The sequence below is a fragment of the Sminthopsis crassicaudata genome, chromosome 2 (assembly GCF_048593235.1).
Source record: "Sminthopsis crassicaudata isolate SCR6 chromosome 2, ASM4859323v1, whole genome shotgun sequence".
Classification (NCBI taxonomy): Eukaryota; Metazoa; Chordata; class Mammalia; order Dasyuromorphia; family Dasyuridae; genus Sminthopsis; species Sminthopsis crassicaudata.
This window is the reverse complement of record NC_133618.1, coordinates 600,271,214-600,288,621: the sequence shown is the minus strand read 5'-3', so window position 1 is coordinate 600,288,621 and position 17,408 is coordinate 600,271,214. Positions and strand designations below refer to the sequence as shown.

At 34.2% G+C, this 17,408-nt stretch overlaps 1 protein-coding gene across 1 annotated transcript in view; it reads right to left on the bottom strand.

Moving 5' to 3' along the window:
• LOC141552985 (scavenger receptor cysteine-rich domain-containing protein DMBT1-like) overlaps positions 1-9,445 on the bottom strand; it is a 62,848-nt gene extending 53,403 nt beyond the window's left edge. Inside the window, exons 1-3 of the mRNA XM_074284862.1 lie at positions 9,076-9,445; positions 3,581-3,610; positions 1,657-1,971 (exon numbers count right to left, since the gene is read on the bottom strand). Coding sequence (XP_074140963.1) covers positions 1,657-1,971; positions 3,581-3,610; positions 9,076-9,445 — 715 coding nt within the window. The remainder of the gene's footprint in view (positions 1-1,656; positions 1,972-3,580; positions 3,611-9,075) is intronic.
• Between the last annotated feature and the right edge of the window lie 7,963 nt (positions 9,446-17,408).

Genomic DNA, 17,408 nt, shown 5'->3' with positions numbered 1-17,408 from the left:
TTTTCTTTTTCTTTTTCTTTTTTTTAATTCATTTTTTCCAAATTATCCCCTCCCTCCCTCCCTCCACTCCCTCCCCCCGATGGCAGGTAATCCCATACATTTTACATGTGCTAACTAGTTTTCTTGCATAAAATCTATTTTATCAATTACTTTATAGGAAAGACATCCTACAAATGAAACATTCTGACCTTAACTTGCAAAAATACTTAATTTACTGTTTCTATGGAGATATAAATTCAACAAAAAAGATTAGATAAGCTATTGGATTGTTTGAATTTATTGAACTAATTGGTTATTTTGCTATCAGGTAGATATGGTTTAGTGTACCCAATATAAATTGATTCTTTCCTGATGCCTTCAATTAGTTAGTAATGATTTCCCTCTTCAATCTTCATGTTACACATTGCTTGAAATTACATATCCCTTCTCCCCCTGCTGAATTGTTTCTTATATATGTTGTATTTACTTATTTATGTATATGCTGTCCCTCCCTATCTCTCAGGCTCTTATGATAAAATGTCAGCTCTGTAGACAGGGACTGTCTCATTTTTGTCTCTGTGTCCCCAACACAGTGTGTGGCAAATAATAAATGCTTTTAGAATTTAATTCTTTTATACTACAGCTTTCTGTGCATGCATCATTTCCCCCAGTAGATTGTCAGTTCCACCACCACCACCACCACCATCATCATCATCATCATCATCATCATCATCATCATCATCAAAGTCATCACAATCATCTTCATAATCAATATCATTATGATAATAATCGTAAGATAGATAGAATTTATATAGCACTTAAAAGTTTGCAGATTTCTTTATTTATGTTATCTCATTTGAGCCTCACAATAGCTCTGAGAGGTGATATTTGTCCTGTTTTACAGAGGTTCATTGAATTGCCCAGGATCACATAGCTAATAAATATATGAGGTAGAAATTGAACTCATTTCTTCTTAACTCTGAGTCCAGTATTCTACTTACTGTGACATTTAGTTGCCAAATGAACAAGATGCACCTAATCAAAACTTTGTATTGCCCCAAGAGTGTGAGTTGAAGACTAGGATTTGATATTCTAAACTCCCTACTAAGTTATCTTATTTCTTTTGTGGTACAAATCTATGTCTTAGTATTTGTCATATTTATGGAAGCCCATAGCATACCATAATATGCTAATGCTGGCAATGATACTTGTTGGTCAAAGAATACCAAACATAGAAGGAAGACATACTAGAGCTCAAATAAATGACTTAAGAACTCCCCATTTTTTTTTCACCTTCATGAGATTACAAGCTTTTCCAGATGAGGGACCATTTTGCTTTTATTTCCCCACATTCCAATATAGTGTGCCATACTCTGCATAGTGATCTATCTGCATACTGTTGACTACCTTCACCCTTGCTCTCTAGGAGCAGCTTGAAGATACCCTGGGAATATATTCCTATCTTGGAATTCATAAAACATTCCTCTATATGAGTGTTTTTAGTTCTATTTTAACCTCTCTTTTGTGGCTCATTTTTTGTGAGCTCAAAACATTCCAATGGTTCCCTCATTTTTGATTTATAAAATATTATCAGGTAATTTTGTGTTTTACTCATGAAACCATTGGAAATGCATTTAGAAAGCAATGTATGTACCTGGGAGAAGAGGGAGACATTACCTGAACAGATAACACTGGCATCTTTCTCCATGACCACAGTTATGCAGAAACAGCCTGCATGGGGACATTGCCCCAGATAACTTTCTCTTCCCGTACACTCCACATCATCCATAAGAATTTCTCCCTGAGCCTTCACCAAAGTGGCCTCAATGGGGGCAGCAATGGCTCGCCCACATCCTAGCTGCCTGCAAACCACATCCGCTTCATTCATGTCCCAGTGATCATCGCACACCCTGCCCCACTGGCCATGGTAGAAAACTTCGATACGTCCACAACATCTACTTGACCCATTCACTAACTGCAGTTGGGGCCAATCTTTCAAAGACACAAACAAGTTAAATATTAAGAGAAGAAAGACATTATATTTGTTCATAAGACTTTCCCCTTTGCTTCTTCCCACATCAACATTTTATGGGAAAAAATAATTATTTCTCTGAGCTATACTTTGCCTATTCCCTCTCTTTTGTTTCCTTGTTTAAAAAAGCAAACCTTTAATGATAAATGTTGGAGGGGATTGGGAAAACTGGGATACTAATGCATTGTTGGTGGAGTTGTGAAATGATCCAACCATTCTGGAGAGCAATCTGGAAATATGGACAAAGGATTATAAAACTTTGACTCAAAAGTGCCATTACTGGATCTATAGCCCAAGGAAATCATAAAGGAGAGAAAAGGACCCACATGTGCAAACAAGTTTGTAGCAGCTCTTTGTGTGGTAGCAAAGAATTGGAAAAGGAGTGGGTACCCATCAATTGGGACGTGGCTGAACAAGTTGTGGTACATGAAAGTACTAGAATATTATGGTTCTATTAAAAAAAAGGCCTGGAAAGATTTACATGAACTGATGCTGAGAGAAACAAGCAGAACCAAGAATACATTGTACACAATAATAGCAAGAATGTGCATTAAATTACTATGAAAGGCTTGGTCCTACTAAATAGTTCAGTGATTCAAAGGAATCCCTATAGACTTTGGACAGAAAATGCCATCTGCATCCAGAGAAAGAATTAAGGAGACTGAATATAAATCAACACATGCTATGTTCACTTCTTTTTTTCTGCTTTTAATCTCTCCCATGGTTTTTCCTGTTTGTTCCAATTTTTCTCTCCCAAGATAATTCATAAACCAATGTGTATTAAAAATAAATAAACTTAAAAATAAAGCAAACCTTACTGTTGCTAGTTGTTATAAAGTTTATGGACCTTGTCAGAAGGAACTTAAATGTAAAAAATTCCACATTTATTTCAATATAATTGATTTCCTTTAAATCTTATATATTTTATCTTATGCATTTAAAAACATTATTTTGAGGAGTCCACACACTTCATTAAAAGGGAGTTCCTTACATGTAAAAAGGTTAAGATCTCCATTCTATGTAGAACTTGTATAGTTTTTGCCTGAGTAAGCAAAGAATTAAAGAAGCAAACTCTTCTATTGCCTTAGAGTACAGAGGCAAATCATTCAGCAGCTCTTGAACTTCCAAAAAAACAAGCTGTGAGAAACTGTTTAGATCCTATTTCCTAAGACCAAAGAAACTTAAAAGATAAACAGACATTTGTTGAATTTAATTAAACCTTCAACCTTGTAATTGGAAGGAAATGAAATCCTATATAGAGAGACAACCTTTTAACCACATGCAAATTATTCCTCTTTACCCCCTCCCACTTTTACTACTTACCTCCTGGAAACAGTAAATAGATGTTTAAAACAGATGACATCCCAGATCTGTTGCCTTATCATAAGTATGGAGAATATACTATCTCACTGGGGAAAAGAGTCCAATTTAGTGAACTGTGTAAGTATGTAAAATTTCTAAAGCAAAGTAATATGGGAGTATTTAAATGTTAGGAATAAAAAGTCACTTAAAATATAGGATTCACCAGAGTTTATTAAATTTAATTTTTAAAAAAATGACATGACTTACCACCTGAAAATTGCGTTGAGATTTCAAAGCCTATGGGAACAGAGAAATGACATGATTTATAATTTACAGATTTTCTCTTTTCATACATGTACACATGTACATGTTGTGAAAAGAGATTACATTTATTCCATGTGAATTTTGAGAAAATAATTCTAACTTGTAAGGGTTTGGTGGTTTTTGTGGTAGGTAGACTAAAGGGTTAAAAGGTATCTGAGTCCCATACCAGCCTAAGAATCTATGATTCTACCAAGCAAATTATTAAGTCTTATTTATATATGTGAATTATCAAATTCATAGCTATTCCATTTTGTATTTTACCTGGCCATCAGCAAAAGACAAATTAAGTCACCCATTTTTTATGTTTTTTGATAACACCTATCAAATAGGTAAATGGTTGTATATTATGGTTGTTTATTTATCTGAACAATTTAGATTTACATTTGTCCCATCTGATTGATTTAGATTCATCATCTTATGTTAAAATTCAAAAGGAATGAATTTAAATGATTATTTGTTGGTTGCAAAGAATCTGCCTTGTCATTTAAAAGCTATTTTCCCTAATAAAGGCAAAAGGAACATGCTAAATGTGAAAAGTTGATAGACTTTATTTATAATAGACTCTTAATCACTACAACTATCCAATTAAAGTGAAGGGGATATTGTTTTAATTACCTGAAAATATACCTATCTAGCCAAAGATTCAGTTTTGACTTTTCTGGCAAATGCAAAGAATAAATGAATGCATGAATATCTATATAGCTACATAAGAGTCAGCATGGCATAAATGATAGTCTTAGAATTGAATGAAGGAAAACTCAAGTTTTCCCACTTTTATTGTATTTTATTTACTTATTTATTTTTATTGTGTGATCAGGAGTGAGTTACTTAACCATTTTCACTGTTGACTTTCTCATCAGTAAAATGAGAATGATAATACTTGTTTCTATTTCACAAGCCTATGTGTAAGTCTCAAATGAAATAATGTATGTGTTTTTCTTAAAGTGCTTCACGCAGTATCAATTTTACTATATGTAGATGTTTATCTATGTTTATATGTATACATATATATGTATGTATGTATGTATGTTTGTATGTCTTAAACCAGTTTTTGGACACATTGCTGACTTCAATTATATAAAAATGATTTGTTTTGTGTGTGAACACAGCATGAATAAGTCATAATCTACATTTATTTTATTGGAGGAAGAAGCCAATATCAATGAAAATAGAGACTTATTAACATTCTGACATATAAGAGTATGAATCTTACCAGAAGCTCCAGAGGTTTCAAATTCATTATCTATGAATGAAAAGAAATGAAAAGTTGCATATCAATGCTGAGTCTCTCCTTATAGGGAAAATGCAGTGCTTGTACTTCTCTGTACTTAGGTAAGCCTTTATTAAATGTAAAAGATAGATGCTTTTATGGTAGTAGAGTGATTAACACTACCTTGATCTTTTAAAAACTCTCTTATCAAGAATTTAAAAACCCCTACAAGTCAGAGGACTGAAATTTCTAGCAATTATGGTTGCTCCTAAAGGATTAAGCTTTATTACTGGGGAGGCATAGCTTATTATTTCATTCATGCAAGTGAAGGAATTAATTTTTTCTGTTAACCCCTTAAGACTCATGTAGAGAACTGAGAACTGAAATGAGAGCATCAGGAAATGAATAAAATACAAGAGGTATGTTTTGAGAAGACCAGATAGGAAAAAGTAAAGGATATAGGAGAAGGATGTTGTAAGAGGAAAAGAATTCACTTTGAGACAAAACTTTGAGTTTTGGCTATGCTTTTTACTTCCTGTGTAACCACTGTTTCCCATCTGTATAATGAGGGGGTTGAGTTAGATGAGCTGTGAGGGTCCTTTCTATCTTGAAATTTAGGAAACTACAGGGTTCTGGATTCCTTGACCCTCTATTCTGGGGTTTGGCACTTTACCCTGGTTCAGTGAATTATATTAACAGTTGAAGAGAATCCAAACTATTATAAACTCAGCCAACTGGAACACTATGAAAGGATTCCTCAATACATCAATAATTCCTAATAATTACTTATAAAGCATGTTCCTATATTTTCCATCTGTTATAAACGTAGTGACATATTTCTCTTGGAAATATTTTTACCACAAGATAAATTAAAATCACATTGAAGAATGCAGCCAATCTTTAATTGTCTTCAAAAGATTTTGGATTTCATCAGAGAGGGCTCATTCTCTGATTGAGGAGCTGCATTCTTGCAAAATCATCCTTCGTGAGTTTCTGTGACCAAAAAATAAAACCTTGTCTTGACCAACTTCTAGATGTTGAGGTTATTTAAGATCCTGAAGTAGCAGACATTGTTTATCATCCTAAACATATTAAAAGCCTTTCCAGTTTTGGCTTGATCTATCAGGACTGACATTTTGCTATTACCTAGTTATTGAGAAGGCAGATGTGCCTCAATTCCCCAATAAGATATCATAAAAGGGTTTTAATGGAAAATTTATACATTAAAAAAATAAGTGAAACTGTACTAATTTTCACTAATGGAAGAAATCAGTCAGAAGTGAAAATCTTTAATTATAGGTTGCAATACAATTTCATTACTTTCAAATAATGAAATCTGTAGGTTAATTAAGTGTTTTAATTAAATGCTGCCTAAGTAGTTCATTGATAACTCTGCTTTAATGAACACATTAGAATGGGAACTTTTAAGGTATTTGAAAAGAGCCTGTTTTCTTGAATTGTTTACATACTTCTTTGAATTTTCGGCTATATAACATATTGACTGAATGGTCCCCCTTAGATTAAGCAGAGGTAAATTTCAAGTCAGACACTATTCAGGTTGAATTCGAATACATATATACATATATATATATATATTTTTTTTTAAAAGGCCTGCAAAGCACATAGAGTTATAGAAATGAAAGCTATACTAATTGGCTTGGTCCAAATGGAAAGGCCTTCCATTCATGAAAATAAACCCCAACCAGGAGTTATAGAATGTTAAAGTTAGGACAGACTTGGAGAATAAGGAGGCAGTTGTAGATAAGCATCAGATTAGGAATAGGAAACTTGGGTTCTAGTCCAGGATTTGCCTCTCACTCAAGTGAGTAAGTCATTCCCTCCATTCTGAGTCTGGCTTCCTTACTAATAAAATAAGAGAAAATGGAGTAGGTGACGGAGGCTCATCTCTAAAGTTCTATCATCCCATTTTGCCCTACTCTCCCTTTTTAAAGGGGCTGTAGTCACATTAGTTGAGATTTTCAGAAGAGGAAGTATAAAATTGGCAAAGTCATGCATGACTTTTTGGTTATGAGATTCATTAGTTTTTAAATAGAATATAAAGAATCTTTTAAAAAGAGAAGGTGAAGGGAAATGAAGAACTATACAATTAGTGTTCAAGATGGCCACAGCTTTATAAGATGACACAGTGCTAGTCTACATTCTCTTGGAGGTGACAGCTAGTTGAAGTTACTATAGAACATGTTGTTGGTAAAACTGTTCCTTCTTCTGCATCCCTCTTTACTCCCTCCTCAAATATAGAGTATCTAGGTTTATATTTGTTATCAACCAGGAAGAGACCCTGAAACTACAAGGTTTCTTCAGTTTCAGTGGAGTCTCTGTCCCCAGGTCCATGCCAAAGAATGAAGGGAGTCTTCTTGAAGGCTTTGAACCATTTTAGGACATACCTACTCAGCCCAATAGGGATGAGGGGATGCAGGAGAAATTAGGCTTAGTGAAGCATATTATGAAGGGAGCCAATAAACCAGTCATTGGGCATAATTGTTAGTGCCATTTAATGGCTATCTGAGATAAATAGACTTTGCCAATGAATAAGGCCTTTAATGACCTAGACTAGGAAGATAACATCCTAAAAATGCCCCATGAAAAAAGAATCTATATAAGTCCTCTTCATTTGACCAAATGTCAGTTGCTTTTTGAATGATCAAATCCAGTGTTTGCTCACAGTCCTAACTTAATAATGTTTATGATTTTCTCATAAAAAAATGGAAAAATGAGAAAATCAGGAAAGAGTAATGTTTTTAATGATTGGCTTTAAGTGCCAAGAAACATGTGATAAAATATGATATAATTACTCAATATTACATAAAATTCAAAAGAAATAGCTTCAATTGTACCAAGGGTCTCCTTGAACTTGCATTGACTTCTATTCACACCTACCAATTACAGACAGGAAATGGGCCTTTTGAGGGTAGGGGAGAAGGGAGAGATGTGAGAGTCATTTTATCGTAAGATCAGAGGGAGGGGGGTGATATTTGAACTCATTCCTCATTACTTATCACTTATTTTTAACTTCAAGATCAATAAATGGACAAATATATTTGCCAATAAAAGGGTGATGGGGAGGGTGGGAAGAACAGGTAAAAAGAAAAAAAATCCTGAAGATCAATGTAGTTTGACAAAAGCTTGGAGCCCTAATCTTCTCCTGCAGATTGTCTCTTCTATGGGATAGGGTCTTTTCCATCTTAATAGACAAAGTTGTCAAGAGATTTGACTGTTTCCTTACAATGTGAAGATTCAATGAAATTTAAGTTTGGGACCATTTAAAAATTAATGTGAAGTCCTCAGCTGAGATTCCTCTCCTTGCCTCTGTCAACAGCCAATATTCATGAGCTTTAATTGGGAGCTAGTTTTTCTTTTCACATAGGTCCCAACCTACCTTATTTTTTTGGTCCCATCCACCAAACTTCATTGGTCAGTTACAAAGTAGTTATTTTCTATATATCAGATTACTTCATGGTGTTCTAAAGCAGCATGTATTGAGGGATTCCATAGTAAAATGGACAGTCTGTGAAATTTGGAGTCAGTAAGTTCTGGTATCAAGTACCCCCTACAATACTTATTAGCTTAGTGGACTCTAGGACTTCTGAGCCTCAATTTCCACTTTTTAAAATTGGAAATAAATATAAAACCTACTTTACACAGCTATGGAGTCTTAGCAAAACCAGAGATCAAGTCTAGTCTTTGATATTTATTAGCTATATGATTCTAACAAGTCATTTAACCTGTGTTTGCCTCAGTTTCCTCTTCCAGAAAATGGGAATAATAATAATAGCACTTATTTCTCAAGATTGCGAGGATCAAATAAAATAATGATAATGAAGAGCTTAGTGCATAGCCTGACACATAGTGAGCATTATGTGAATATTAATTATTACTATTGTCATCTCATTAACATACATTATAAACTTCGAAATATATGAATATCAAGTTATATTTTAAAATAATGGACACACAAGAAGTACCCAATGAATTTTTGTTAGGATTATGATTGAGTTAGGTTGATTAACTGGCATATTAATTTTTTAATTGAGAATTTCCATGCACTGAATTTGTTTTTCAATGAAGGATAGTTGTATTTCTGAATAAAAATGATGACTTTCTAATCAGAGGTTTTGAATTTTCCAAAATGCAGACAATTGATGGAAAAAATGCAGAGATTTGAAGATCTAAAAAAATCATCTTTCCAAAGTGTAAAGAAGAAATTTACCTGAACAAATCACACCAGCATCTTCACTGTGATCACAATTGTGCACAAACCAGCTCGCATAGCACTGCCCTAGGTAGCTTTCACTTCCAGAACAGTACACGTCATCCAGAAGAATCTGGCCGGACGCCTTGCCAAAATAGGCTCTTCCAGGGGCCGAGACAGCCTGTCCACATGCAAGCTGTCTGCACACCACCTGGGCTTCCTTCAGATCCCAGAAGTCATCACACACTGTTCCCCAACTTCCTTCAAAGTAAATTTCCACACGTCCAGAACACCTTCCAGACCCAGCCACTAGTCGGATTGTTAGCCAGTCTTGGGGGAAGACCCAGAAAAAAGTCCAGAAATCTGGTGAATAACATGTCTTTTCCATTACCTGGGATCTCACTCATTCACTCTGCCCACTTTTTACTGTGCCCTCTGATTTTTGTTTGCTGCCACAAGGTCATCTGCACTGGTAAGGACTCTGGAGACTACCCAACAATATCACTATCATGATCATAACACATCTATATGCCATTCTAGACATTTATATGATTTGTGATCCCTTGTCCAGTTAATCTTGTTTGATACTCACAACAACTCCTGGAAATGCGATCATGAGAAAAATCCTGATTTCACAGATGAAAAAATCAAAAGTGAGGGAGATCAAGGAACTTGCCCACCTCTAGTTTCTTAGGCAGGGTTCAACTTTAGCCATTTCTGATTCTAAGTCCAGCATTCTGTGCACTATACTGCTTAGCTTCTTTCTCACCATCAAAGAAAACATCTCCTTCTGCCTCTTTGTAGTGGCTCAATGTAGTGCAGTGGTGAAGAAGAGACATAAGTCCAAAATGCACATGGACACCTACAAGTGATTGGGTCTGAACCAGTCATTTAATATTTCAAAGACATGGTTTTCTTTTTTGTACAATTGGAGATGTCTCCCTCACTGGGCTATTATAGGAGTCAAATTAATACATGTATAATGGTTCATAAATCTTAAAGTGATAACCAAATTGTGAGTGTGCTTGTGTGTGTGTGTGTGTGTGTGTGTGTGTGTGTAATCATAGGATATAAGAATTTTAAGGGATCATAAAGATCATCAAATCCAATCCTTTCATCTTGTAGATGAACAAACTAAACCCCAGAAAATTTAAATGACTTACCTAAGGTTTCACAGAAGCAGAATGGTTTCATGGGAATCAGAAGGCAATATTTTACGTCCTCACTTACTTACTCACCCACTCAATCAATCAGTGGATTATTTGTTGAGTGCCTATATGTGCCAGACACTGTGCCTTAATACAGTGATAGGGATACAGAAAAAGGCAAAAGATAGTCCATACCCTCAAGGAGCTTGCAATCTAATGGAGTAGACAATATGCAAGCAAATGTACACAAAGCAAGCTACTGTATATACAGGATAAATGGGAGATGATTAACATAATTAATTGGAATTAAAAGGGGCTGGGGAAAGCTTCCTGTAGAAGGTGAAATTTTAGTTGGGACTTAAAAGAAGCCAGGGATTTCAGTAATCAAAGAGAAGAAGGGAGTTAATTACAGGCTTGGTGGAGAGCAGAGAAAAATGTCCAGAGCTAAGATTTAATGTGTCTGACTCATGGAACAGCAAGGAGGATAGTGTTTCTATATTGAAGACTTTGTATCAGAGAGTTAGATTTAAGAAGATTGGAAAGGTAGGAGGAGCCTAGGTTTTGAATGCCAACAGAGCACTTTGTATTTGATACTGGAAGCAATAGGGAGCCAATGGGATTTATTGAACATGGGAATGAACATGATTAGACCTCAGCTTCAGAAATCACTTTATGGCTGGGAATGGATTAATTGGAGGATGAATTAAAGAGGGAAGAGAATTGAAGCAGTGAGGCAGGCCCACCAACAATCCAGGTGTGAGATGATAAGAATATAAACCAGAGTAGTAGCAATGTCATAGGAAAGAAAGGTGTATATGAGAGATGTTGCAAAGGTTAAATGGATACTCTTGACAATAGCATGGATATGGTGGATGACAGATAATGAGGAATGATGAAAAATTACCAGGGAGTGAAAGGATAGTATTGCCCCCTTAAGTGATGGGAGTGGAGAAAGGCTTGGAGAGAAAGATAATGAGTTCTATTTAGATATGATAAATTAAAGTGTCTATTGGGTCATCCAGTTTGAGATGTCTGAAAAATAATTGGGGATGTAAGATTGAAGGTCAGCAGAGAGGTTAGGGAAGGATCTGAGATTAGGAAGATCTGAGAATCATAATTATTTAAAATACAATTAAATCATGGGAGGAGGCAGTTGTTGAAATCACCAAATGAAGGAGTATGGAAGGAGAAGAGAAAGGAGCTATCTTGAGTCTCTGTCACTTTTTAGCTTCGTATGATTTCTATCTTTTTGGATCTCAATTTTCTCATCAACAAAAAAAAGTCATTAGTCTAAGTGACTATTAAGGTCCCTTTTACTTCTACTATAATTATTTTAAATTATATAGTTAGTTAAAAGGAGAGTCACAACTAGACTTGATAACCTGCCTTTCTGTTCAATGTACTTTCCATGATGTTATTAATATAAAATATTAGTATCTTACATATGTGAGTCACTTAATATTTCCAAAATACTTCCATGTTCCTTATTTCCTCTGATACTCAAAAATATTCTCTTGGTTTAAGAGAGTTGATATTAATATCCCCTTTTTACAGATGTAGATCCTTAGATTTGGAGGCATTAAAACTTGTCCAGAAATCATTCAACTAACCGGCAGTGCTACAAGTTAGTTGCCCTAGACTTCTTCCAAATCTTTCTAACACTTCCCACTATTTACCACTTATCAGTCTTGACTACTGTAATTTAAATATGCCTGCTTTACTGTATAGTTATATTAGATAAGATTTTTTTTTAGAGAATGGTTGGACAAATTATGGTATATGAATGTTATGGAATATTATTGTTCCGTAAGAAATGACCCACAGAAGGAATACAGAGAGGCTTGGAGAGACTTACATCAACTGATGCTGAGTGAAATGAGAAGAACTTTATACACTTCAACAATGATACTGTATGAGGATGTATTCTGATGGAAGTGGATATCTTCAACATAGAGAAGAGCTAATCCAATTCCAACTGATCAATGATGGACAGAATCAGCTACACCCAGAAAGGGAACACTGGGAAATGAGTGTAAACTGTGAGCATTTTTTTTGTTGTTTTTTTTTTTTCTTCCCAGATTATTTTTACCTTCTGAATACAATACTTTCTTTGCAACAACAACAACAAAATTCGGTTCTGCACACATATATTGTACCTAGGATATACTATAAGATATTTAATATGTATGGGAATGCCTGACATCTAGGGGAGGGGGTGGAGGGAAGGAGGGGAAAAATTCGGAACAGAAGGGAGTACAAGGGATAATGTTGTAAAACAAAAAAAAATTACCTATGCATATGTACTGTCAAAAATGTTATAATTGTAAAATTAATTTAAAAAATAGTTTTCATTTTGATTCAGTGAACTTCCCATTTTAAAATGGGGAAATTATTTCAGTAAATTTGGATTGGTCTATTAAAAAAAAAGAATTTTTGATGCAGGATACCATCATTGTGAGAACAAATAAAAATGGATTTGATGAGATTCATCAAATCATCATCCATGCCAATGACTACCTAATATGATTTTTGACAAGTCAATTAAACACGGAAATTCCTTTTTTTTTCAGGACAGTTAGGTGGAACAGTGGACAGAGTGGTCCTGAAGTCAAGAAAACTCATCTTAGTGAGCTAAATCTTGTCTTAGATATTTATTAATTGTGTGACCCTCAGAAAGTTACTTAACCCTGTTTGTCTCAGTTTCCTCAACTATAAAATTAGCTGCAAAAGGAAATAGTAAATCATTCCAGTAACTTTGCCAAGAAAACCCCCAATAGGTTCATGAAGTCAGACACAACTGAAATATTTAAACAAAAACAAAAATTTATATTTTTCATCTGCAAACTAGAGAGGATAATATTTGTGCTACTTATAGAATTGTTGTGAGTATCAAATGAATCAACACATTCTGAGCCTCCATAAACTGTAGAATACTTAGGAAATGTCAACTTTTATCATATTATACAAGAAGAGCAAAGATAGAGAGGAAATAGCAGATTGTTGTTGCCAGATGGGAACAACATATGGGAACAGGAAGTTCCATGGGAAATAAATATTGTATCTCTTGCCCTATTCCCAAACACCATTCATCTTTCTTCAAAGCATTCTAACATTATCCAGCCTGAAAGGAATTATTTCCTATCAATATCATTGATTAAATTCATAAAAAGAACTATTGAACTCTCAGGACAGCATTTCCTTCCTGATTCCTGTTTGAGTGAGAAAAGGATTGGTTTGACAGTTTGTTTGTTTTTTACCTTCTCTCTGCTCCAGCAGCACATTTTCCTGGTTTCTTCTTCTCCAGTGATATCCTTTCCCAGGACTTTCTCCAAGTCTTTTCTTACCCCACCTGCAAACTAAGATACAGCAATGCTTTAGCAATTGCTAGCTAGTCAGCAAGGGAATGAGTATGTTGTTCAAATAGATGTTCTTTACCTCAATGATTCTTGAACATTTCCCCCTTCCCTATGATTACTGCAAATCTATATATACTTATTCTTTTAAAAAAAAGTCTTTTGTGATGGAGCCATCTGCATCCAGAAAAAGGACTTTGAGGACTGAATGAGCATCACAATATAGTATTTTTATCCTTTTGTTGTTGTTCCCTTGCTTTTTTTTTTTCCTTTTTGATCTTGTGCAACATGATAAATGTGAAAATATGTATAGAAGAATTGCATGTGTTTAACATATACTGGATTACTTACTGTATAGGAAAGGGGGTGGGGAAAGGAGGGGAAATATTTGAAACAAAAATTTTCAAGGATGAATGTTGAAAACTATCTTTGCATGTATTTTAAAAATAAAAAGCTTTTACTTAAAATAAGTCTTACTGATATATTTTGTTCTCATGTAATTTCTGGCCCTCCACCGTATTCCAGTTTCCAGAATGAAAATCTATCTTATAACAAAAGAAAAAGAAATGAGCAAATGAAACAAATATAATGATTCCATTATGCTTGATGGTACTGTGATTAGAGCACAGGACTTGGCATAATGAAGACCTGAATTCAAATCATGTCTCAGATTCTTACTAGCTGTGGGACTCTAGTGAAGTCACTTAATCTTTGCCTCGGTTTTTTCATTTGTAAAATAGAGATAATAGCACTTGTCTCACAGAATTCTATCAAATGAGTTATCATATATAAAATAAAATATAATGATGATATAATATTACATCATATTGTATTTTTCTATACTATAGAGGGAGCTATGTTTTGTTTTCTGTTCTTCAGGGCCATTATTATTGACTGATCAGCTCAGAATTTAGAGGCTCTGTTTAGTCATCTTTCCATTTATACTCATAGTCCTTTTGTAAGTTGTACTGCTTACTTCACAATTCAAAATTTATATAAATCTTTTCTTTTGATCAGAATTTTGGATATTCATCATTGCCTATGGAACAGAAACATTTCATTAAATTCATGTACCACAGTTCATTTAGATATTCCCCACTTGATGGTCATCTGTTTTATTGCCAGTTTTTTACTATCACAAAAAAGTACTAGGAAAATTTTTTATAGTTTGAAACTTTTGATTTTTGATTTTCTAAAATACATATCTAGGAGGGGATCACTAGGTCAAAAATATAACAAGTGTATCTCTTTCTCTCATAAATCTGTTTTTTTTTTTTTTTTTAGAATGATCGGACCACTTCAAAACTATACATGCACATTATCTCTATTGGATTTTTTTCCTTAACTGGTATTGCTTAGAGCAGTTATTTTTGTTTGAGCTTTTGATTTAACCATCAGTATAAAATGGAATCCTCAGATACATCTTATTAATTTTGAAGAAAAAACTTTTCCTAGCATCCCTTCCAAATTTTATTGGGTTGCAGTTTCCACACCCATTTTAGTCATGCTCTATATCACTTGGATAGCTTTTTGGCACTTGCTTTATTTATTTGTTAGTGGTGCAATGTAACAGGTAGATAGAAGGGTAATCATCTGCACCATTGGAGCCAGATCCAAGATGAGATCAAGGACCCAGTGAAATAAAACAATAGCTTTGCAAACACAACAGATATGTTGGCTCTTGATCAATCCAAATACTATACAAGTTTCCTGTTTTCCTACTTCCTTATTCTTTTTAATTTTATGCAATGGCTCTACTCTAGCCCCTAAACTATTTTCCTAGCACACAATCAGTCATTATTTCTCTAAATCATATATCTTTAATTCATTTTTAGTGCTTTAATATTTTTTTTTTTGTGATTACATATAAAAACAATTTTAACCTTCATTTCTTGCAATCTTCAGTTCTAAATTCTCTCCCAATCTCTCTCCACTCCTCATAATTGAGAAGGCAAGTAATTTGATAAAGGTTATATATGTGTATTTATGAAAAATATGCTTCCATATTGTCACATTGCAAAAGAAAACACAAAACAAAAAAATGAAAAAAAAGTAAAATAATATTATGCTTCAACCTGCATTAAGACTCCATTAGTTCTTTCTCTGGTGATGGACAGTGTTATCATAGGTCCTTCACAATTGTCTTAAATCTTACTATTTCTGGGAATAACTAAATCATTTTCTGTTGATCATTGTACAGTATTGCTATTTCTATGTACAAAGTTCTCCTATTTTTACTCACTTTATTTTTCATCAGTCCATAGGTCTTTCCATGTCTTTCTAAAAGGATGCTTCTTGTTGTTTCTTTTAACAGTTATATGCCACATATAAATGTAATGGAATATTATTGTACTAAAAGAATTGATTAGCAGGAAGATTTCAGAGAGGCCTGGAGAGATTTAAATGAACTGATGCTGAGTGAAGTAAGTAGAACCAGGAGAACATTGTATACAGGAACAGCAAGATTATACACTACTCAATTCTGATGGATGTGGCTCTTTTCAGCAACAAGATGATTCAAGCTATTTCCTATGGTCTTATGATGATGAGAGCCATCTGCACTCAAAAAGAGAACTATGGGAACTGAGTGTAGATCACAATATAGCACAACCTTTTTGTTGTTGTTTACTTGCTTTTTGTTTTCTTTCTCATTCCCCCACCCCTTTTTTTTTTTGATCTGATTTTTCTTGTGCAACATGATGCTTATGGAAATATATGTAGAAGAACTGCACTTTTGGCATATGTTGGATTGCTTGCCATCTGGGAAAAGAAGGGGAGAATTTAGAGCACAAGATTTTGACGGGGTGAATGTGGAAGACTGTCTATGCATGTATTTTGAAAATAAAAAGCTTTAGCGCAGCTAGTTGGTGTAATGGATAGAGCACCAGCCCTGAAGTCCTCCCGACCTGAGTTCAAATGTGGCCTCAGTCACTTAACATTTCCTAGCTGTGTGACCCTGACCTAAATAAATAAATAAATAAATAAATAAAAAGCTTTAATAAAAATATATATCAATTGATGGGCATCCCTCAATTTCCAGGTCTTTGACATGCAAAAAGATCTGCAATAAATATTTTAATTTTGTAAAAATTGGTTCCTTTAAAAAAATTTCTTTGGGATATAGATCTAGTAGTACTATTGCTGAATCATAGGATATGCACAATTTTCTGGCCCTTTGGGCATAGTTCCAAATTGCTCTCCAGGATGATTGAATCAGTTCATAGCTCCACCACTAGTGCAGTAATATCCTGATTTTCCCCACATCCCCTCCAACATTTATCATTTCTTTTTCTGTTATATTTGTAAAACTGATAAGTATGTGGTGATAATTGAGTTGTTTTAATTTGCATTTCTCTAAGTGTGACTTGGAGTATTTTTTTTATGTGACTATAGATACTTTTGATTTCTTCTTCTGAAATCTGACTATTAATGCCTTTTGGTCATTTATCAAGTGGGGAAATGACTTGTATTACTATAAATTTGGCTCAGTTCTTTATATATTTAAGAAATGAGGCCTTTATCAGAGAAACTTGCTGTAACACTTTCCTCCTGGTTTTTTGCTTTCCCTCTAAACTAGGCTGCATTGGTTTTGTTTGTGCAAAAAGTTTTCATTTAATATAATTAAAGTTATCTATTTTACATCTCATAATGTTCTCTATCTCTTGCTTGACAACAAATTTTTTCTTTATCCATAGATCTGATAGTTGAACTCTGATATGCTCCCCCAATTTGTTTATCTAAATTATATACTCATTTTGGCCTGTCTTAATATACAGTGTGAGGTATTGGTCTATATCTAGATTTTGCCAAACTGCCTTCCATTTTTTCCAGAAAATTTGTCAAATGGTGA